At 37.9% G+C, this 22,355-nt stretch overlaps 2 protein-coding genes across 4 annotated transcripts in view; both read left to right on the top strand.

Annotated features, from left to right (window-relative positions):
- The window catches only part of G2e3 (G2/M-phase specific E3 ubiquitin protein ligase), a 31,941-nt gene extending 14,634 nt beyond the window's left edge, over nt 1-17,307 (top strand). For 2 of the 3 annotated variants that reach the window (XM_036206503.1, XM_036206502.1), the window contains exons 6-15: nt 505-667; nt 4,282-4,388; nt 5,165-5,281; nt 7,491-7,615; nt 7,721-7,844; nt 8,970-9,277; nt 11,629-11,810; nt 13,411-13,583; nt 15,769-15,959; nt 16,675-17,307. In XM_036206503.1, coding sequence (XP_036062396.1) covers nt 505-667; nt 4,282-4,388; nt 5,165-5,281; nt 7,491-7,615; nt 7,721-7,844; nt 8,970-9,277; nt 11,629-11,810; nt 13,411-13,583; nt 15,769-15,959; nt 16,675-16,928 — 1,744 coding nt within the window. In that variant the 3' untranslated portion in view covers nt 16,929-17,307. The remainder of the gene's footprint in view (nt 1-504; nt 668-4,281; nt 4,389-5,164; nt 5,282-7,490; nt 7,616-7,720; nt 7,845-8,969; nt 9,278-11,628; nt 11,811-13,410; nt 13,584-15,768; nt 15,960-16,674) is intronic. The other variant, XM_036206504.1, reaches the window with a different exon arrangement.
- A 4,729-nt stretch (nt 17,308-22,036) lies between these two features.
- The window catches only part of Scfd1 (sec1 family domain containing 1), an 85,555-nt gene continuing 85,236 nt past the window's right edge, over nt 22,037-22,355 (top strand). Inside the window, exon 1 of the mRNA XM_036205817.1 lies at nt 22,037-22,162. Within this exon, the coding sequence (XP_036061710.1) occupies nt 22,111-22,162 (52 nt within the window). The 5' untranslated portion in view covers nt 22,037-22,110. The remainder of the gene's footprint in view (nt 22,163-22,355) is intronic.

The following is a 22,355-nucleotide window of genomic DNA, read 5'->3' on the forward strand; positions in this document are numbered from 1 at the left end:
GGATACAGCTGAATACAACTTCAAACGTGAAGATTTTGTAACTTTTGGCATCTGGTACCATGAGTGTTACTTTGAATCTTTATGTTTTCACTTATATAATGTATAGGCACCATGGAAAACATTAGAAAATACAAAGGAAATAAAGTCTGTCAGGAATAGATTGTTAATTGCTTTTGACTCATTACATGATGGGGATGTTAAGTTCCCTCTCTATTACGTTATGTGATGTTAAGGACAGTAATGTGTGCTCATTTAGTATAAGAGTGAATATGATCTTTAATAACAGAAATAGTGATACTAGTTATTGAAAGTCTATGTGAGGTAAGTTTATATCTCAAAGTGCTCACTTTTCCTTGATTACAGTTGGTTAGACTATAGGGCCCATATTTCTTTTAGATGCATTTGTGAAACAGAAGGGAATTTTCTTTTAAGTCTGTAATTACAATGTTAAATGAATTGTATTTTTCCTTTCCTTATATATTCTTAAATAATTTCCATTTTTAGGTCATTTTGCTGGAAACATCGTCCGGTTCAAGCAATTACATCTAAGTATAGAGACTCTCTACCATGTACCATCTGTTTAGAATTTATTGAGCCCATTCCTTCTTATAACATACTGCAAAGCCCCTGCTGTAAGAATGCTTGGTTTCACAGAGACTGTTTACAGGTAATACAGCTTTGTAACTTTTGTCTCCATAATATAAAATCTGTTGCTTGCTAACTTGAATTTTGACCTGGTGTCAGTGCACTATAGATCATCATAAAATACCAGTATTCCTCTCTAAGAGCCTGGTTCACTCTCAGGACTTCTTTCCTCACTTTCCCTGAATAAATCTGTGTTTACTCCACCCAAAGCAAAAGTATCATAAAAACCAAAAGTGAGGCCAGAGGTAGTTCAGTGATAGACGGCTTGCCTTGTGTGGCACGAGGCCCCTGGGGTTAATACCCATTGCAAGCAAGCAGATGACTAAACATTCAATAACTGTAATGTCTTTATCTGGAAAATTTTAAATAATTTGAAGGAGATCCCAATCATTAGCGTTGTACATGTAATATAAAAGTCGGGAGTGCTATTAGTCAAAACCAGGCCAAATAACAGAAACTTGCTTTTTAAAAATTGACTTATGAAGCTTAGATTTTATTTGTTTAATAAAGTGAAATGTTTCTGATTATTAATTGTTCACAAACTTTTTGAAAGTTATTAGGTATTAAATTACCTCATATTTCAAAAAAGACATAAAAAGTACTAGCAGTAATGAGGTGCTGAAGTCTGGTGGTTTCTGCTTTGTTGTTAGTGTTGTTGTTTTGTTTTTTTGTTTTTCGAGACAGGGTTTCTCTGGAGCTTTTTTTGGAGGCTGTCCTGGAACTAACTCTGTAGACCAGGCTGGCCTCGAACTCACAGAGATTCACCTCCCTCTGCCTCCCGAGTGCTGGGATTAGAGGCGTGCGCCACCACCGCCCGGCTGCTTTTTTTTTTTTTTTTTTTTTTTTTTTTAATATAGTTTCTTGAACTTAGATACTTACATTATTCAGTTAGGAGTAGTAAATTGGAGCCTATTTTATTGGAAATGTTTGCAATTTTGTTAATTCTCAAATACAAATGTGTTAGTACCAGAAAGTATAGTTAATAAACATTATCATGAAGTGCAATTCTTACTATTGAAGAAATTCATTTTATGTGAGAGACGTCCCCCCTCCCCAAGACAGGGTTTCTGTGTTGTTTTGGTGCCTGTCCTGGATCTCACTCTGTAGACCAGGCTGGCCTCGAACTCTTAAGTATTTTTTCTTAAAGATTTATATTTAGGTGACATTAATTATTGACAAATGTGTTTTAATTTGTAAATATTTGCTTTGTATCTGTTAGTAATAAAGCAAAAAGAGTTCTTCGATTTGAGCTAATGTTTATGTGAGTTTAAATAAGCACTTTGAAAACTAGAAGCACCGGGCTGGGCTCTAGCTTGATGTAGAGTGCCCCTCACTCCCCCCACACACTCCTGTGGAGAGAGCTGAGACACCTAGAGATAATGCTGCTAACAAAAAACTTAGTGCTGTTTTTAAGGACATTTAATTTAGACTTCTCTCCACATAGAAACTGACTATTACATGCCAGTAAACAGTTGCTGTAATTAATTAGAGCACACTGACTCCTGTCTCTTTTCCTAACAGGATCTGTAGAGACCTCCACTCTTGAGTCCAGAACCTAAAAGCAGAAATATACCCTCTAGCTCACAGTGTGTGGTCAAGCAATATTCTTTCGAACTACTTGGATTAGTACATACAGAAATTTTGTGAGGAGAGACTAGACATTAAAAGTGCAAAGAATGGTGTTTACTCAGTGTGACTCTCCATCAGTCTCAGGGTCTGTGACATGTTCTGGCCGGTCAGTTTGTCTCTGGGTCTGTTTCTGTGCTTTTCTTTGCTACCAGATACTTCTTCGTATCTCAGATCCCGTGATTGGTGAGATAGCGCCTCTCTGACGTTTCCGGTGTGTGCAGCACATGCTAGGCGTCCGAGCCTGCAGTCCTCTCCTTCCTTCTCTACCATCCGTCCACTGCCCCTCAACTCGGTTGTCACCACCGTCTTGCTCCAAACTACTAATTGTTAGAGATACTTTATTTCCTGTCAATTATGCTCTCCTTGAAGCTTCTTTTTTTCTGGATTTAATTCACCTCTGTAGTCTTAAGTAGTGCAGTTTGGTCAGAATGTCATATCAAAATATGTTTTTAATTACAGTTTTCCTAATTATGTGTTCTGTCTTGACATGGAGATTTCCCTTGAAATGTCTTTCATCCATTTTTCTTGGCAAACATCTACTTCTAAAACTTAGCTTTTTTCTCATTATCTCTGACAATATTTTATTATAATCAGTGGGTTTTTTCCTCTTTATTCTGTGTATATTCTTTTTTAAAAAACAGGACTTACAAAGCCAGGCATGGCCGCCCTGGTCTGTAACCTCAGCCTGGACCATTGTGGAACAGTAGTGAAAGGCTTCAGAGATGGACGGGTTCTTGGAACTCACTGGAAAGTCAGTCTAGCTGAATAGGTGGATCCTGGCTTCAATGACTGACCCTATCTCAAAAAAATTAAGTGAAAAGACTGACATCAGCCTCTGGCCTCCACATGCACACCCATGCACACCCATGCACACACAGGTACACATATCCACAGATAACACTTTAACATGATACTACAGTTGTGTGCTTACTCACTGGGATTCAGAGGTTACTTGTTTTGTTACACTGCATTATTTGTCAACTAGAAAGTAGAACTTAAGTGAATATGTATTGCTAGTTTTGGGGGAGGACTCCAAACTGTGTAGTTTTGTTTTGTTTCCTTTAAAGATTTATTTATTATGTATACAGTGTTCTGACTGGATGGTTGCCTGCAGGCCAGAAGAGAGCACCAGATAGTTGTGAGCCACTGTATGAGTGCTGGGAATTGAACTCAGGTCCTCTGGAAGAGCAGCCAATACTCTTAACTGCTGAGCCATCTCTCTAGCCTAACTCTATAGTTTCTTATATCCCACTGAATGTCTGTCCTCTGTGGCTTCTGGTTGTGTATTTGCTGTATATCATTGATAAAACATTCAGTATTTCTCTTTTGGGGGTAAAATCAAAATTGAGTTAGAAACAGAATAATAATATTTATATAACAATAAACATCTACTCAAATACTGAAGATTTTCATTGTTTCTCCTTATTCTGTGGAAGACAAAGCAATATTTAGGAAATGAAATTGTATTGTGTCTGCGCTGGTTAGTTTTTGGCAACTTAACAGAAACTAGGTACACCTGGGAAGAGAGAACCTCAGTTGTGGCTTGGTCTTCAACAGATTGGCCTAGGAGCATGTCTGGAGGTGTGGACTACACAGATAGAGGAGGTCTAGCCTACAGTTGACAGGAGCTACCCCATGAAGGTTTGTCCCGGGTAGTACAAGCATAGCTTCAGGTCCTGAGCTGGAAGCTGCTCCTCTACGCTCCAGGCTCGCGCCCTGAGTTTCTTCCCTCAGCGATGGGGTGTATCCTAGGAGGTGGAAGTTGTTTCCTCATAGCAGCAGAAAGCCAGCCAGAGCGGTCCTCAATTGGAGACAGTGAAGCAGTGAGTGCCACAAGTTCTAGAATTCCGTGTTCATGAGATGTTTTCAAACGGAAGAAAGGCTGCCCGTAGTTCTAGGAGCCATTGGCACAGAAAGGGAAGGACAGCATATGTTGTGTTAGTTTTGTAATTCACAACCTCATGAAAGATGCATTGCTAACAATAGATTTTCCGTTTTCTGCTGTAGGTTCAAGCAATAAATGCAGGAGTGTATTTCTTTAGGTGTACACTATGCAATAATACCGACATCTTTCAGAAAGAGATGTTGAGAATGGGAATTCATATTCCTGAAAAGTGAGTAACATTTGGCTTTTTGACCAAAAAGCATTTAACTATAGTATTTAGTAATATTAAAAATAATAATTTATGTCTTCATAGTGATGGTGGCTAAGTAGCCATGTCACGTGGTCGAGTGCCTTTTCCCAGAGGGCCTGCTCTTGAAGAGCAGGCACTAAGATGTCATTGTCTCATTAGCTGATGTGTCTCTTAGTAACTCAGTTAAGTCTCGTTCTGGTTGATTTGTATCGCATCTTTAAGTTGGTATTCCTGGATGCTCTAAGACAGACTAAGTAGGTTTAAAATGAAAAAGAATTTTAGTAGTGCCATAAGATGAGAAATCCCACGTAGTGATTCTAAGCTTGATAGTAAACATTGGGTCCCGGTCCTTGGGAGGCGTAAGGTGTGCAGGGCAACATGGGCCGTGAAGTGAGTGAGTTTCAGGTTTGCCTGGACTACAGTCTTGGGTCAGGGAGAGAGAAAAAGAAACATTAAAACAAACACACTTAATAATCCCAGCACTTGAGAAACTGGGAGAGGAACTTGAGCTTGAAGCTAGCCTCGGGTACAACAACAAACATTGGAAATGAAGTACTAGAAAAATAAAGGTTATAAAAAATTTCTGTTCGACTTTTCACTTAGTGTTTGAGAGTTAACTGTGAACTGACTGTAAGGTAAAGTAACAATGGATTTCTATGTTGAAAAGAACAGCCTAAAAAGGCTTTGTCCTTGTTTCTAAATTATCAGTTCTGTCTGTTAGACCAACTCGCTTCTCATATCTTACTTCATTGTAGAGATGCATCCTGGGAATTAGAAGAAAATGCCTATCAGGAACTGCTGCAGAGCCATGACCGCTGTGACGTTCGAAGATGTCACTGCAAAGAGGGGCGAGACTATAATGAACCGAATAGGTATTTCTGCAAGTTGTGTTGTATTTAGTTGTTCCTTACCAAGACGGTAGGATTTCTAGATAATGAAATAGAGTTTTCCTCTTTGGGTGTTTGAGGTTTCAGCTTGAGATGAGGTATGTTTATTATTAAGCATGTATGTTTACAGAGAGATTTCTGTAGTCAACACAGTGACTTTTTTTTTTTTTTTTTTTTTTGGAAATTTTCATGAGGCTATTCCAGGTTGAGGGGTGCTATTAATGTAAATTACACAAGGCTCCTATATCAAAGCGCTGGGTGGTACTTTAGGGCCAGAAGTCCAAGACCTAGGGACCTTTGGCTTTTGCTTTCTTCAGAAGCTTTGTCAGGAGGTGATGGCAGGTGACACCCCCTCACCATTTCCTCACAATTGTCACTGTTATCTGTGGCCTAATTACTCTTTCTAAAACTATGTTATTGTTCCTGCTGATGTAGTCTCCCTTAACATAGGAGACTTAGGGTGCGGGAGACTTGTTTTCCATGAAGTGAGTCTCTTGTATTAGCTCCTGCCTGTGAAGAATCACTGAGCCCTAAACTGCCTCACTATTTGAGATTGCTATCACTTTTACCTTCTCTTGGAACACACATAGCTGTTACTTGGATGCTTGCTTTATAATTGTTTGCTTTTCATCCTAATAAGACAAGGTAGTGTTGGTAAAAGGCAACTTAGTGTAGTATGTAGCATGGGTCTAAAGCCAAGGGAACCTGGGTTGGAAACTTCACTCTAAGGCATACAGGCATATAAGCTCAGGGAAATTAGCCCTCTGTGATGAGTTTCCTCTTCTTGGAGACTGCATAATAGTGGCTTTCTCCATTTTCAAAATTGTAAAAGTCTAACATTGTAAAGAATGAGAAGAGGACCTGGAATGCCATAAACACTTAATTTAGCTGCCGTCTTCCTCACTGTGAGTGAGTAGAACTGGTTTGTGGAGGGAGAGTCAGGCACCTATGCTTAGATGCTCACACATGCAAGTGTAGGCCCCTATGCCCTATCCACTCACACTCTCAGGAGGAAGATGCCCACACAGCCAGCTGTTGGAGAAACAGCTGCCCAACTCGACACACATGTTTCCACATATTTAGGGAATATATTTGTTTCTGTTCAAAAGACTGTGTCCTCATCTCCTCACAATGTGGAAGAAGCTTCACGTTCAACACCGTTATGGCATACTGTGTGCTGGACTGTTTTATATCAGCCTGACACAAGCTAATCCTCTGAGAAAATGCCTCTGTAAGGTCCATCTGTAGGACATTTTCTTAGTAATTGACAGGGAGGGCCCGCCATTGTGGGTAATACCATCCTTGGCCTGGTGGTCATGAGCTCTGTAAGAGAGCAGGCTGAGCAAGCCAGTAAGCGGCACTCCTCCCTGGCCTCCATCTCCGGCCTCCAGGCTCCTGCCCTGTGTTCTCTCAGTGATGGTCCTATAAATGCTCTCCTCCCCAGTTACTTTTGGTCTTGGTGTTTTATCACAGCAGTGGAAACCTAATCCATACACCTATATGGAAATGTCTATGGATTGTCATATCACAGGTCACAGTGGGAGACAAGAAGAGAGGAGTAGAGTTAAAAGAAAATAGGAATATGAGCCAGGAACAAACTCTAGATTTGACTGCATTACGCAGCACCTGAAATGTCAGGGCAATGTTTTTTATTGTTTTGGTTTTTGGAAATACTGCATACCTTTGAACTGCAAATTGTGTATCAGACGTAGTGCAATGTAGTCTCTCTCTGAATGTAATCTATCTCCAAATGTTAAGGAAAATGTTTTTCTCCTTATCATAAACCTTTCTGATACTTACATTCTTTGTTTATATGTATCTATCAGTATTCATTTAGGATCAGGATGTTTAGAGGAAGAGATTATAAACATTAAACGAAACAGGGAAAATACTTTTGAGTCAGATGTGGTATGGCTTTCCTAGAATCCCAGCACTTGGGAGGATAAGGTAGCTAATGGCCAGCTTGGGCTGCATAGTGACTCCAGGCCATCCTGGAGTGCCTAGCTAGACCTGCCTAAGTCATTCAGTCCGTTAGTAGGGGAACTTCGCTATAGAAGGCAGAGTCTGTTCCCTCCTTTGGTAGGTTGGTGTGGTGTATGACAGGCCTGGACTTTCGGTGGTAATCTGAATGGCATCACACTCACAGAACATGCAGATACACTTTTCTCATAGACTTTTGTACTTCTGTCCTCAGCAAATGGGAAGTAAAGCGCTGTCACTGTTGCGGTTCTAGTGGGACACACTTAGCCTGCTCCTCCCTACAGTCATGTGAACAAAACTGGGAGTGTTTGGACTGTAGAAGAATTAACTACAATCCAGGTAACAGTTTGTCATTTTAACCAAAGTTGCTTTTGTTTAAGTGCATGTTGTTGAAAATGTTTACCTATGTTTCTGTTAAGCTAATCTCAGGATTTAAATATGTAGATTTCCGAAGGGCCTCCAAACACCCATTAGCCAACTCTACTAATGTTACTGATTGCCTGTTGGAAGAGTCCTCACCGAAGCTCCCCAGACAGTCACCTGGAGCCCAGCATAAAGAATTACTGAGGTACGTATTTTGATTTTAGAAAAATCGAAAAATCACTTTGAGAAAAATTAATGATGTCAGATGCCACACACACTTAGGATATTAGCTGATTATACAGTTGTTGAGAAGAATGGGTTTTCAAACTGTAAGACCCAACATGGATGTATGAAGTCAAGGGAAGGTGGGAGTAACCAGAAGAGCTTGGCATGGTCACATACCAGTAGTCTCAGCTGCATAATGAACTTGAGACCAGCCTGGCTTACATGTGGATGTGGATGTATCATAAAGAAAAGGAGGAGGGGAGAAGGGAGGAAAAACAAGAAAGCAAGGTATCAGGTTACACTAATCGATTACAGTATTTTTCTTCTTTTATACTGAGGCATATAAAGTAATTTTAAAGATATAACATCCTGGAAAATATCTTTACAACATTATTCGATTACAGACTGAAGCAAGAGGTTCAATTATCATGCATACCCTGTCCCTCTATAAAAAGGTCCTGTTTAACACAAAGGTTGGCTTCTTGGTGTTATAACCATTGTTTACTTTATATATAGTTAATGTCAGGATCCTTAAGCAAATAATTGCTTAATGGAAACCCTGGGGCAGAAAGAAGTTAAGCTAACTCATGTGCTTCCCATGGATGCTCATACACAGAGGTTCTGATTGTGCAGATGGGACTCAAGGATTTGCATTTGTAACTAGTTCATAGGTAATACTCTTAGTCTAGACTAAAAGATATTTAAGGGAATGTGAGTTTTGTTGATAATATTAGTTGTATTAGCAGTTATAGCTGTGCTGTTGAAAATACATTATTGATACAATTGAGTTGTTTTTGCTATTAGCTGGGAAGTAAAAATTTGAACTTCATAACTTTAAACTTGAGTCCACTGAATTAGACATTCAAATAATCTTCCGTATTCTTGCAAATGATTATAAGTTGGTAGAAGACTAGATTGGGGAATTTTAAAGTAGATAATCAGGTAAATGTTTTTGGTTTGGGTTCCAGTATCATCAAAAGGCTATCTTTTTAAGTTAAAAACAGAACATATAAACAAAAAGAACTACTACAGTAATGCTGTATAACTGTTATTTCACATGAACTACTTTAAAGTAATGTTCTTTATTCAAATTTGTGTTTTCTAGGCAAGGCAACAAATTTAGGAGAGATATTTCAACAATATTGGTAGAGTTAGGAGTCCAAATTAAAAAGAGACCTAAGAGATTTTACATCAACAAAGCCAATGTGTGGAAGAGTGCTCTAGAGCAGTTCCAAAGTCAGAACTTTAACCCTTCCTGCACCATTGAAGTAGTGTATGTCAATGAAAATGATAAATTCGGAAGAGAGCATCCTGGATCAAAGCAGGAATTTCTGAGTCACTTAATGCAACATCTTGAGACTTCACCTTTGTTTGAAGGGCCTTTGTCAAAGAACTTGACTCTAAATTCTCAAGGTAATTATTATTATACATACTGAAGATAGCATGTATAGCTAAAACTAGATAATTGGTTATAATTAAGATTTTTTAGGTATATCTGGAGTAAACAATTTGCATTTGTTGATGAATGAGAATTTGATATTTGAAAGTAAAGATTTAAGAATATCTGGGGTGTAGAAATGGCTTAGTGGTTAAGAATGCTTCCTGTGCTTACAGAGGACTCAAGTTCCCTTTCCAGTACCCACATCAAGCAGCTCATAACTACCTGTAACTCCAGCTTCAGGGCATCCAACACCTGTGCCCTCCGTGGGCATCTGTACTCTTTTGCACGCACATGGACGACACATAATTATAAAGTAATTCTTATATTTGTATTATAGCAGTCTGCTTAATGATTGATTTCACAATTAAATATGCTAATTTTGGACTTTACTCTTTTGAATATCATTTGACTAGCATCACTAGATGAAATGGATAATTATTTGGACTCTTCTCGTTCATTCTTTTTGATTTTTTTTGAGTCAGGGTTTCTCTGTGTAGCCTTGGATGTCTTGGAGTTTCTCTGTAGAGCAGGCTGGTCTCAAATTTAGAGATCAGCCTGCCTCTGCCTCCCAAGTGTATCAATTAAAGGTGTGCACCACCACACCTAGCCTTTGTTCATTCTTATACTTAAGTACCCTGTGTGAGTGTGTGTGTGTTTACAACATCAAATTTGTGTATAGTTTGTTTTATGATTCATGTGTAACTTTTTTTAATGCAGTAAGGCTTAGCCCAGGGTCTTGGAAATGCAACACAAATGTGGGGCTACTGCCCTCGAGTCAACTCTTTGTATGTATTTTGTATACATGGTTTTCCCACTTTTTTTTTTTTCTTTTCTTTTCTTTTCAAGACAGGGTTTCTCTGTGTAGCTTAGCTGTCCTGGAACTCGCTCTGTAGACCAGGCTGACCTTGAACTCAGAGATCTGCCTGCCTCTGCCCACAGAGTGCTGGGATTAAAGGTTTTCTTTTAGAAATTTCGTATGTGCCTTTCTGCCTTTGTTGGTACAGATCTATTTTGGTCAAAGTAAACCCTTGAAAACAACAGGTAATTCAGTGTTCTTACTAGTTTTCCCTATAATAAGGAAATTGAAAAGGAGTAAAAAGATTTATTACATTTCAGTTTCTTCCTTTATCATTGCCTAAAGCATGATGTTTTTTCTATTTATAGTATAAATAGTTTAGTTCTGCCCCTCCTCAAACCTTCCCAAATAATTAGTTATGTTAACTCAAGGTAGTGGTGGCACAGTCGAAGGCGTAGAGCGGAAGCTGTGAAACTGGAACTCAAGTCTGTGTATTTCTACCGAGTGCCTTTCATTTCCATTACCCTCCCTGGACATAGGTCTTTTTTTTTTCTTCCAGCTGTAAATGGTAGCTACAAATAGGATTATTGTTGAAGATATAATATTTTAAATGTTACTTGTTAATAAATTGTTCTGAAGAACTAGTATAAGTAGAAACTAAGGTTTACATAGGTTTCTTACCCATCATAGTTGATAAATATTGTGAAAAAGTTTTTTAAAAAGTACTTAAAGCTGTGAGTGTGTGGTATGGTAGCATATAGTGTTGGGAGTAAATCTCCTTTGTTGTTCATATCCTTGGATTCACTAATACCATATGTCTGAACTAATCTGATCAGATCATGAATTTGTAAAGAGACCGTGATTATAACATTCTGTCTTACAGTTAAAATGTCATGTAACCTGGATAGCCAGGAGTAAGGGAAGCTGTGTACTGCAGTATATTCTAGTCTCATGCATCTATAGTTTTTAACTAATTCAAGTTTGAGAACATTTTACAATGTTGCAGAACCCAACTATGTGTATATTTATTTAATGGCAAACAAAAATAAGCCAGAGGATTTACATTTATTGTGATACAATTCATTATAGTCACAATTTTGAAGATTTTATTTTATTTTTCATGTGAATGAGTATTTTGCTTGCATGTATGTCTGTGCACAACTTGTGTACCTGGTGCCTTCAAAGATCAGAAAAGGGTGCCAGATCGCTTGGACCTGGAGTTGGAGTTGTCTGTGAGCCACCATGGGTGCTGGAAAGTAATGTCATGTTCTCTGCAAGTGCCAAGCCATCACTCCAGCCCCTGGTTATCAGGATTTTATTTTGCCATAGATTTACATTTTATTCTATAATAGGATATGTATATCCATGGAGAAGCTTTTCAGTAGATTTCTAGGATGTCCAGGATGGTAGCTTCTTATGGTTATTTTATAAATGTTTAGATTTTTAAATTAATTTTTAGCTATATATGTCTTCATTGTAAATGATGGTTAATTTAGATACACAGTTAATTTTTATCTGTATTTACAGCTCTGAAAGAGAACCTTTACTATGAAGCTGGCAAAATGCTTGCCATTTCTTTAGTTCATGGTGGCCCTGCACCTGGTTTCTTCTCTGAAACTTTGTTTAACTGTCTTGCTTATGGACCAGAAAATACTCTTCCAATATTGGATGATGTTTCAGACTTCGATGTGGCACAAATTATAATCAAGGTAAGAAAAATAATCTTGTTTATTAAAATATGAATTACATTCCAGCTGCATATTAATATAAGTGATAGCTCTGTCATGTTTACCCAAAGTGTTCAGAATCAAGTCAGAAACCAATCTAGCTGGGCATGGTTGAACATGTTTATACAAACCTTACCATTGAAGAGTTCAAGGCCTGCAGCAGCCAGAAGACATCTGATCCCCTGAAGCTGTTGGTACCACCCGATTTGTTTGCTGGGAACAGATCACCAGTCCTGAAAGAACAACATGTGCTCTTTTCTTCTGAGCCATCTCTGCACCTACCCTTTGTCAATTTTAGAACCGATCTGTCAAACCCAACATGTTTTTATTTTTACTTGTTATATGTGTGTGTTGCGTGCCTGTCATGGCACATTTGGAGGTAAGAAGACAACACAGCTTTCAGCAATCAGTTCTCTCCCTCCTGTCTGGGACCCAGGGAGGAATTCAGGTCTTCATCCTTGTGTGGCCAAGGACTTTACCTGCTGAGTCATCCTGACAGCACACTAAAATGTTTTACAAGACAAATGCTAATTCCTTCTCCCAGTCCAAAGATTTTCTTTGCTTTTTCTCAGAGACATTTTTATTTATAAGAAAAGGATCATTTTCATTCTTTCTTACTGTATTTTCCCAAGTATATACAAAGTTATCATCATATAAAAGTGGCATGTCTGACTTTCATTGTTTCTAATGTGACTATTTTATCAAATTCAAATTTGTATTCTAATATATCTACCAATTCTTCCAATTCGTGAAATACTATGTGTACTGAACTGTTTAATCTTTGAAGACAGGATACTGAATGAATAAATTATCTTAACCTCTGAATTTAAGTTTTAGAAAAAGCACAGAAGATGAATGTTAATACACTATACTGCCATGAAGTTAGACAGTGTTTAGAAAATATATATAAGAAAATATAGATGTTTAAAATCTGTTTTCTTGGGTTTTAGAGTAGGAACTAGCAAATTATAGCCTGTAGGATTTGTTGGATGTGGCATGTGTTCATGCCATTGTGCACATGTGGACGTCAGAAGACAACCTGTGGGGGTTGATTTTTCTCTTTCCATCATGTGATTTGCAGGATGGAAAAGGACCTCCAATATATTTCTTGGCATAATTTTATTCTACCCTGTTGTACTGAAGAGTTGACTATAGGGCTGGAGAAATGGTCCAGCAGTTAGTTAGGAGTGCAAACTGTGTCTTGGAGCGCTGCTGACCGCCTTCAATCCCGGCTCTTGGGAGGCAGAGGCAGGCGGATCCTATAACTTATGGTCAGCCTAGTCTGCATAGAGAATTCCACACCAACCAAAGAACCGCAGTTAGACACTGTCTCAAAAGACACACAAAAAGAGATGGTGCTGCTTTTGGCAGTAGACCCAAATTATTCCCAGCACCCATGGCAGGCAGCCCACAACCACTTGAAACTCCAGATCCTGTAGGCACCTGCATTCACAAGGCAAAGCCACACACTACACATATTTTCTAAAAGTGAAGTATAAAATATGTATCCATCTGAATTGTAGCTATCACTCAGAATAAATGGGTAAAGTGAGCCCAACGCGTTTCTTCCCTTGTGTTGCAGATAAATACGGCAGCCAATTTGAACAGTTTGAACTCAGTAGTAAACGAGTGCTATAGCTACCTAGAAGTTATTGGATGTTTAAGACTTATATCGACATTGAGTGATAAATACATGCTGGTAAAAGACATCCTTTTCTACCATGTAATTAAGAGAGTCCAAGCACCCTTTGAGAGGTGAGCCGTTTGTTTCTGTGTTCAAGAGTCTCTCAAATTACATTTAAAGTGGTTATTTGGTAATAAATACAAATGCTTAATTTCTGAGACTGTTAATGCGATTTAAAATAATACTTTAAAGCTTAACCTCCCCCCAGAAGTCTGTTCTAATTCTGTCTAGAATTACATGACTGTTTCAAGGAGAAAATAATTAGCATTTCAATTAGTTATGATTTTTCTAATGAGAATTCCCTTAAAAGCTGTGACCACTTGACTGCTGTCTCTACTCATGTGACCACTATTGAGCACCTCTCATCTGCTGGTAAAGTAGGTGCTGACCACTCTGGTTGAAAATGCTGATCTCATTCTTGCTCTTCCTACAAGGGAATAATTGTGTGCATGTGTGTGTGCATGTGCGTATGTGTGTGTGTGTGTGTGTGTGTGTGTGTGTGTCCGCGTGCGCGTGTGCATGCACATGTTTGTGTGTTTACCTATGTGTGTACCTGTACGTAGAGGCCAAAGGGCAACTTCACCTCTTTTTTTTGAGAAAGAGATTCTCTCAGGCCTAGACCTTCTTCCCATGGATCCATCTTTTAAGAATGGGCTAACAAGAATGCACCACACCATCAAGCTTTTTCATCTGAACTCTGGGTTAAGCGTGAGGCCTCCTACTTGCAAGGCAGCCCTTTGCTGACTGTGCTCTTTCCCCTGCCCTTGATGGTGCAAACCATAGATACTTGTTACCATAAAGCTTACGGGCCGAAGTCAACAATTCAAGTAAGATAGAGGTTCAGCTTTTCTGAGATGCTGAGGAAAAAATTCTTTCTGCGGCATCACTTGGTTTATGATCCTGTAACTTTGATCTCTGACTCATTCCCATTGCCTATTTAGGGGTGTCTTTCCTTAGTGTCATTGGATTTAGGGCCAGCAATAATAATCTTAAACTGGGTTATTTCATCTCAAATTCCTTACCCTTAATTATGTCTATGAGGCTGGGGATTTTTGTTTTTGTTGTTTGTTTGTTTGTTTGTTTGTTTCCAAATAAAAGTACTAGGGAATAATATAGGGAGACCAGCATGTATTTTACTTCTGAACCAGTCAGGTTTTATTCTGGCCCATTGCTATGCCAACAGTATGGAAAATGAATTGGGAATGTTTACTCATTTGTCACATAGACCAGTTGTAAGTCTTTTATAATAAGGTTGTGGCCATGGTGTATGCTGAGAAATTTACAAAGGATTTCAGAATAGGAAACATAGGACTTGATATCTAAGAAGAAAGTAGAAAGTTGATCTCAAAATTTAGTCATGCCTCGTTGAAATAATGGGACCAATTATAATTATTTGTGGCTCACATTTTGATATTATTGCCATTTGATTTCTTTGGGGCTTCTCAAAAGTCTTTACCTCCCAGTTCTATTGAATTGTCAGTGGATTTTCATAGTCAGTGGCTATAAACATCAATTTAGAAGACGGTTTGACAACATGACTGGTTAGCAAAGGAAATTCGTAGCTACATCCTAGGGGCTATGGCACGGAGTTTTGATCAGTTTTACAGTACCAGTCATCCTTTCTGCAGAGCAAGTCTTAAATCCAAACAAAGTGATTGGTTATCCCCAAAATAGCCTTGCCACTATGGTACCAGTGAACACATCTTGCCTGGTATGTTAGTACTGTGATATGCATGGCCTAATCCTGGCTGAGACATTGATGGTTTCTCCCTCAGCACCCTGCACACCACCTTTGGCACTGTGAGAACTAATCAGTAGGGGGAGGGGCATTTCCTGTTGGTTTCTAAGAGGCAGGCAGTGCTCACGGTGCCTCTGCCAGTAATGTTTTACCATGTAGTTGGGTAGGCAACCAAGAACAATGGCCGCAGTCACCATTTTGCAGACCTCTAAGCCACCCTATTCTGGGGAACTATTCCTAGGCCTTCCACTTAACAAACCTATTGTATTGTCAAACTACTACCATGCAAGGTAGTATTTATCACTTTGAATAAAATAGTTTTAAAACTAGTAATGTAAAATAATCATTAATACATTTCTTTGTTGATTTTAAAAAAGTATACCCTAGTATTTTATCTCATCTAAATGCATGTAATAGTTTTTGTTGGACTATTTTTTCAATCAACTATTTATAGAATGCCAGATAAATTTCCTATAAAATACACATCTATATATTGACTCATTATTTCTCTTCTCAAGTTTTAAGCAGGGTCTGAAAACGCTTGGTGTTTTAGAGAAAATTCAAACTTACCCAGAAGTATTTTATAACATCCTTTGTCATAAACCTGAGAATCTTTCTGCAAAAATCCTTAGTGATCTTTTCACAATCCAGGGATTACCAGATGTACAAGCTTTGAGATTTTGGAACAGTTACTTACAGGCTATAGAAGGTATGTGGATTCTTTTCAGTATATTTACTAGGGTTTTGCTCTTGCCAATAAGAAAACTTAAATCTGTTGTTTGTATTTACAAAGGAAACAAGTTACCCAGCATACTTATATCATAGATACGAGTGAGTGTGTGTGTGGTGTGTGTGTTTAAGAAGGAAAGCAATTTTCTTTAAAAAACAAACAAATAAATAAAATAAAGCCTTAAATATGGGTGATAGTAGCAGCAAGAACAGTTGTAAAGCTGATTTCTACTTCATCATTTTCAATTTCAAATCAACTGATTATTCTCTATCTGCTTTATTCACTACTCCATTAGTATTTGTTAATAAATATTAATTATACTGTTCCATGTTTTTAAAAGAGAAAATTTTAACATTCAAGTTGAAATTTTCTTGAAATTTTTGGTTTTTCCCATGTACTGTTTTCAGCATTTGTTAAGCTATCAGATTAATTAATGATTACATTAAAAAAGGATATAATAAATAGGTAGGCTGATTGTTTGGGGGGTTTTGTTTTTTGTCATTATGATTCACTTATTGAATGGACTGCTTGGGCTCCATTGGGATGTAGTTTCCCTACATGAATGGCGGAATCCATTCCTGCCATTGTTTTCAGTCTAGATGGAATGAGTCTATGCTGACAATATGTTTTGTAGATTTTTGTTTTGTCTCTAATTGCTAATTACTTTTAGTAATTGTCTCTAATTGCTTTTCAGATGGTAAATTGGCAACAACAATGGAAGACATTCTTATTTTTGCAACCGGATGTAGTTCCATCCCACCTGCTGGATTTAAGCCCCCTCCTTCAATTGAATGTCTGCATATGGATTTTCCTGTTAGAAACAAATATAACAACTATTTAGCTCTACCAATCACCAACACATATAAAGAGTTTCAGGAAAATATGGATTTTGCCATAAAAGACACTCTAAGACTAGAAAAGGAAGAAGAGTCTCACTCACTCCCTTAGACATTAAAGGATTCTTCTAATGAAGAAATGCTTCTTTAAAGGCTGCTATTGATAACTGTATCTATTAATCACCACTTTTGAACATTCTGGCCAGCTTCTTGGCTCAATAAAATCTATGTGTCTTCTAAAGGGATGTTTTGGCTTCTGAACCACGGAGGGTTTGGTCAGGACATTCTGGTCGTATTTGGTAATAGCTTTCTCTTACTGCGCTTTCTTCATGATGTCAGTGTAAATAGTTTTCAAATGGTTGTACAAACTGTTCGGCTGTACAGGTGCTCAGTTATATCAGCACGACATAAGGAAAACCCGTTTCCTCACTTTTCAAGTTAGAATTACAGTTACAGAATGAATGACACAGCTTTTTCATTTTTCGTTTTTTTGTCTGTTTGTCTCTTTTTTTTTGTTATTTGTTTTTCTCTACATAGCCCTGGTTGTCCTGGGACTGGCTATGTGGACAAGGCTGTCAAATTTCTATATTTTAAAGCATTAAATAGAAAAGTTGGAAAGTCATCTCATAAATCAGAGCTATGGATATGCTTTTCTATGATTTAATTTTTAAATGTTTTTGTAATAAGTGACCTGTCCAACAATTAAATAATGATTAGTTGGAAATCCTGTATAAAAAGCAGAGGTATACAAATAACTCGAATCTATGGGTGCTCCATAGGCCTAAAAGTACTGCTGATATGTTTGCAGGTGTACTTTTAAATGCCTTAGAAAGTACATCTTGTTCAATGCCTTGTATAGTCAGTGTGTCTCACATGTCTGAACAATCTCTGACTGTTGTGGTTTGGCTACATTACAGCTATTTATTATCAAGATCGTTGTATGATTGGTAAGATCTTTCCATAGCATTCTATATTTACTTTCTTTGCTTTCAAAAGTTACATTGTATAAGCAATAAATAAATAATTTAAAACTACAAATAGTAAAAAAAAAAAACTCTAATTTTGCCACATAGATATGAGTAATGTATTTTGTATATTCTTTATAAACTATTTATTTTTCATTTTTTATTGTTTTTGTGATAGGCTCTGTCTATAGAGCCTTACCTGTTCTAAATCTGCAGTCCCCCAGCCTTAGTCACTTAGGTGCTGGGGTTGTGATGTATCCCAATGTTCCCAGCATTGGTTATTCCTTTGACCATATGAATAATACAAGACTAACAGGGAATTGTGTACTTAAATCAGCTCAAGATATATATAGTCTCAAGCATCATGGCACACACCTGTAATCCATGCTCTTGGGAGGCTAAGTCAGGAGGATCAGGAGTGACACCAATTTTAAGACCACTGTGGGCTACAAGAGACCCTGCCTTGACAAATAAGTAGAGGAGCCACTCACACTAACATCTTCATATGTGTGGCCTTACAAATCTCGTGCCCTAATTATAAAATATAAGGAAGATGAAGCTCCAAGTTTCACTTTAAAATATCATGGGAGGTTAAGGGGGGGAAAAAAACCAACTGATTTGATATTGATAATGTGCTTCTTAATACCAAAGGAAAAATCTCAAATGTAATCATAGTATCATTTTGTTTGTTACCTCAGAACCCTTTGAGTTGTACTTAACAGAACTAATAAAGTTCCTTTTTTTTTCAAACTTGATGAGCATTTAGCATTAAGGCATTTCTTTATCTTGTATTACATTTTGCTGGATTTTCAAAAGTAATTAAATGATCCATCTTCAAATATTTTAAACCTCAAACTCAGCAGGCAGGTTTAATTCCAAATGTGTTGATAAATGGGGTCTTTACATCTTAACCTAGTTAGTTCTCACATTTTAAAGGCTATTGTGTTAGGATATGGAGCCTTGGGCTGCCTACAAGTTGTATTTCGCTGTTATTGCACTTATTGTATCTGTAACCATGGCCTTACTGTTAAGATGGTATCAGTAATAACATGATATTTACTTTTTAAAGTGAAACAATCAGATTTTAAAAGGTATTCTGGTTTGAAGGTTTTGTTAGCATGGACGTAGGTTAATCTTTATAATTGAGGCTTATCGGTGAAACTGCAACATTACTGTGTCATAATTTTTCCTGTTCTGTGTTATAGCATATTTCTTACATTCAATTTTAAGTACTTAGTTTCAGTATTATGAAGGAAGAGTTTTGTGTTTGGTTAAGTAAAAAGCCTGCATTAGCATGGTCTCTGCCCCCCTAAGTATACTGGAAGCTTTTGTTACCTGTACATTCAACGTTAAAATGCAAAGGGACATACACAGGTAAGTTTTCCCAGTGACTTTGCCTTAGCATCCAGTCACACTGAAGTGGTAAGAACTAGAATCTGTTGATAAACATGGTTTCTATTACACTATTGTTATAAGTTAGTGGTTATGCTTCAGATAATGCAGTGTCAAGCCTGAAAGCACAATTAATGATGCATTACTTGAATGTATATTATCTGTAACTTACGAAATTTTGCAGCCCTTGAAAGAGACCCAATTTTTAATTCTGATTTTGACCACTTTCAAATATCCAAATCTACTCTGATACCTACTGCACACCAGATACCATTCTCAGAAACAGTTTATAATTCAGTCTGTTTAAAATATAATTAAAACACATTATATTGTGCTGAGGGCATATAGCCTAGTGATAGAGTGGTTTGCCTAGCTAGCATATGTAAGACCTTGGGTTTCATCCAATGTCACCAAAAATGTAGGAAAAATGGCATGAAAACTTAGTTTCTAAATGTTTTTATGCCACCAAATGTCAAGTGCTCATATAAATTACTTTTTACTGGAATCTTTCTTAAGGGTTACTATTGCTGTAATGAAACACCATGATCAAAAGCAACTTGGGGAAAGAAAGGGTTTATTTTGCTTACACTTCCATATCACTGTTATTGAGGGAAGTCAAGGCAGGAACCTTTAGGTAGGAGTTGATGCAGAAGCCATGAATGATTGCTTAAAGCTTACTGGCCTGCTGTCCATGGCTTTCTCATTTGCTTTTCTTTCAGAACCTAAGACCAACAGCCCAGGGGTGGCACCACGCACAATGAGCTGGCCCTCCCCCAACAATCACTAGCTAGGAAAACACCCTTCAGGTTTGCCCACTGCCTGGTCTTCTGGAGGCATTTTTTTCAATTGCAAATTCTTCCCCTTCGATGTCTCTACCTGTGTCAAGAATATAATAAGGACATGATTCTTTTTTGATACAGATATTTCTCATTTTTCCTTTTTTATTAGCATATAATTGTACAAAACAATGTATCATGACATCCAGGTATGTCATGAAGTTTGGTCACATTCCTCCTGTTATTACATCATACTTAGCCCCTGCCCACTCCCACTAGTCTCAACCAAATACACCACTTAGAAGGTTAGTAATCTTATTAACATGGGTGAGATCCAAGATCCTTTATTCTCCAAGTTTGAGAGATCTTGGAACCCTTAAGAAGTTAATTGTTCTGGGCTGTTATTCTATGATAAAAACCATCCCCCAATGTGGTTTAATTATGCCAAAAATTCTGGAGTCAGATATACACAACTACAGTAAATTAACATTCTGAAGCCATGATTTTTATTCTGATTATAATAATACAAGGTAAGTATAATAAGACCCAGAGAAAATATTGGTATTTGCTTTGCAAGGACTGTTTTATATAGTTATTCTTCTGTGGGGTGTATTTTTCTTTAGGTTTATTCCCCACACTACACTTTATTCAACAGAAACACACTGTATAAATATTTGCCTTGTCTTAGTATTTTATATTAATGTGCCTTATAGTCTTGGAAGGAGTTTGTGGTTAAACTTAAATGGTTAAATGGCAAATTTGTACTGAAAAGTGGGAATGCTCAGGTGACTAAAATTGAACTCACTGGAAGGTGGAAATGCCATTATGCTTCATAGTTCGTGAGTGCTAGAATCCAGAATATTTTCCTTAAGGCAGAAACTGTTAATTAATTTTCACTACAACACACCTAGGTTGTTGATTGAAGCTTTCTTTAAAATATTAGTAATTGCACTGAAGAAAACCTCGGTAAACATTCTATTTGATTTTTTTTTTTTTTAAAGATTTATTATGTATACAGCATTCTGTGTTCATGTACACCCGCAGATCAGAAGAGGGCAGCAGACCTTATTACAGATGGTTGTGAGCCACCAAGTGGTTGCTGGGAATTGAACTCAGGACCTCTGGAAGAACAAAGCAGTGCTCTTAACTGCTGAACCATCTCTCCAGCCCTCTATTTGATTTCTTAATGCATGTGTCAGCTAAAAAATAAAAGCTTTAATTCTTGCAGAATCCTGATTCTAGGCTAAGATATTTGCTGGTAGTTTAAAAAACAAGATAGCCTGTTATCATTTTATAAAGATAAACATCCTTTTTCTCTATCAAATAGAACCCATGTTTTTATTGTAAAATGTAATCTTGCCTTTAAAAAAATAGAAAAAAAATAATTTTATTTCGAAAGTCAAATTTTTGAAGGTATGATTTTTTTATCTCAGAATCAGATTGCTTCAGAATTAACCCTTTAATGAAATGTCAGTGAAATCACTGAATTGGTAATAAGTTGTCACTATATATTTTTGACATTAATAAAATCTATTATATAAATGGTCGATAAGGGATTTATTTCATAATCACAGAGTTTAAAATGTACCAGTCCTGGCTGTGATCATCCAGATTTTTTTCAGAACAATGTTCGTGGTTGTTTTGAATTTGCACTGCTGAAAGGAAGAAATACTGCCATTTGGCTCCTCCGTGATTTTTTTTACCCTATCTGACCAAAACCATACAACGGGGTCATTTTGCTTATGAAATGAGAGAAATTTGTAGCATTTGTAGTAAACGTTTTTCAGAGAAAATAGGAAAAGGACATTTCTCGTGTAAAGGGAATCACTAAAATGCAGTTTCCAGCGTTTCATATAGTCTTGTAATTTTTACGAAGTTTTAAACCCTGTAAAAAGCGCGGTATCAATTAGACGGCTGGACCCACATCACACGCCTCGGCCCGGAGACGCAACTGAAAACTAGCAAACCTCTGAAGGCTTGGCTGGATTGCTCGGAAGCGCTGCGGGGCAATCCGGAAACACCGACGTCTGGGACGAAGGACGAGGGCTGGGACGCAGGGGCGGGTCGGCTCCTTCTAGGCCCGCCCTCTGATTCTGCTTCCTTCCGGGGCGGGAGGCTGAGCCACGTCATCTTTGGGCACCCAGTGCCAGCCGGGCAGTGAATGGTGGGAAGCAAGATGGCGGCAACTGCCAGCATTCGGGAGAGGCAAACAGGTATTCGTTATTCCTTCCCTGCAGTTCGTGGCTGAGCAAAGCAGCGATTTGTCTGTCTGTCGCCTGAGCTGCTTGTGCATGCAGCTCCGAGTTGAGCTTTAACTGCTGCCCTTTGAAGTTGTCGGGAAGAAATGACTAGCTTTGCAGCCTTTGCCTGTGGTACAAGAGAAGGAGCTTCGGTAGGCTGGTTGCT

Source organism: Onychomys torridus, chromosome 14, assembly GCF_903995425.1.
Source record: "Onychomys torridus chromosome 14, mOncTor1.1, whole genome shotgun sequence".
NCBI classification, from domain to species: domain Eukaryota; kingdom Metazoa; phylum Chordata; class Mammalia; order Rodentia; family Cricetidae; genus Onychomys; species Onychomys torridus.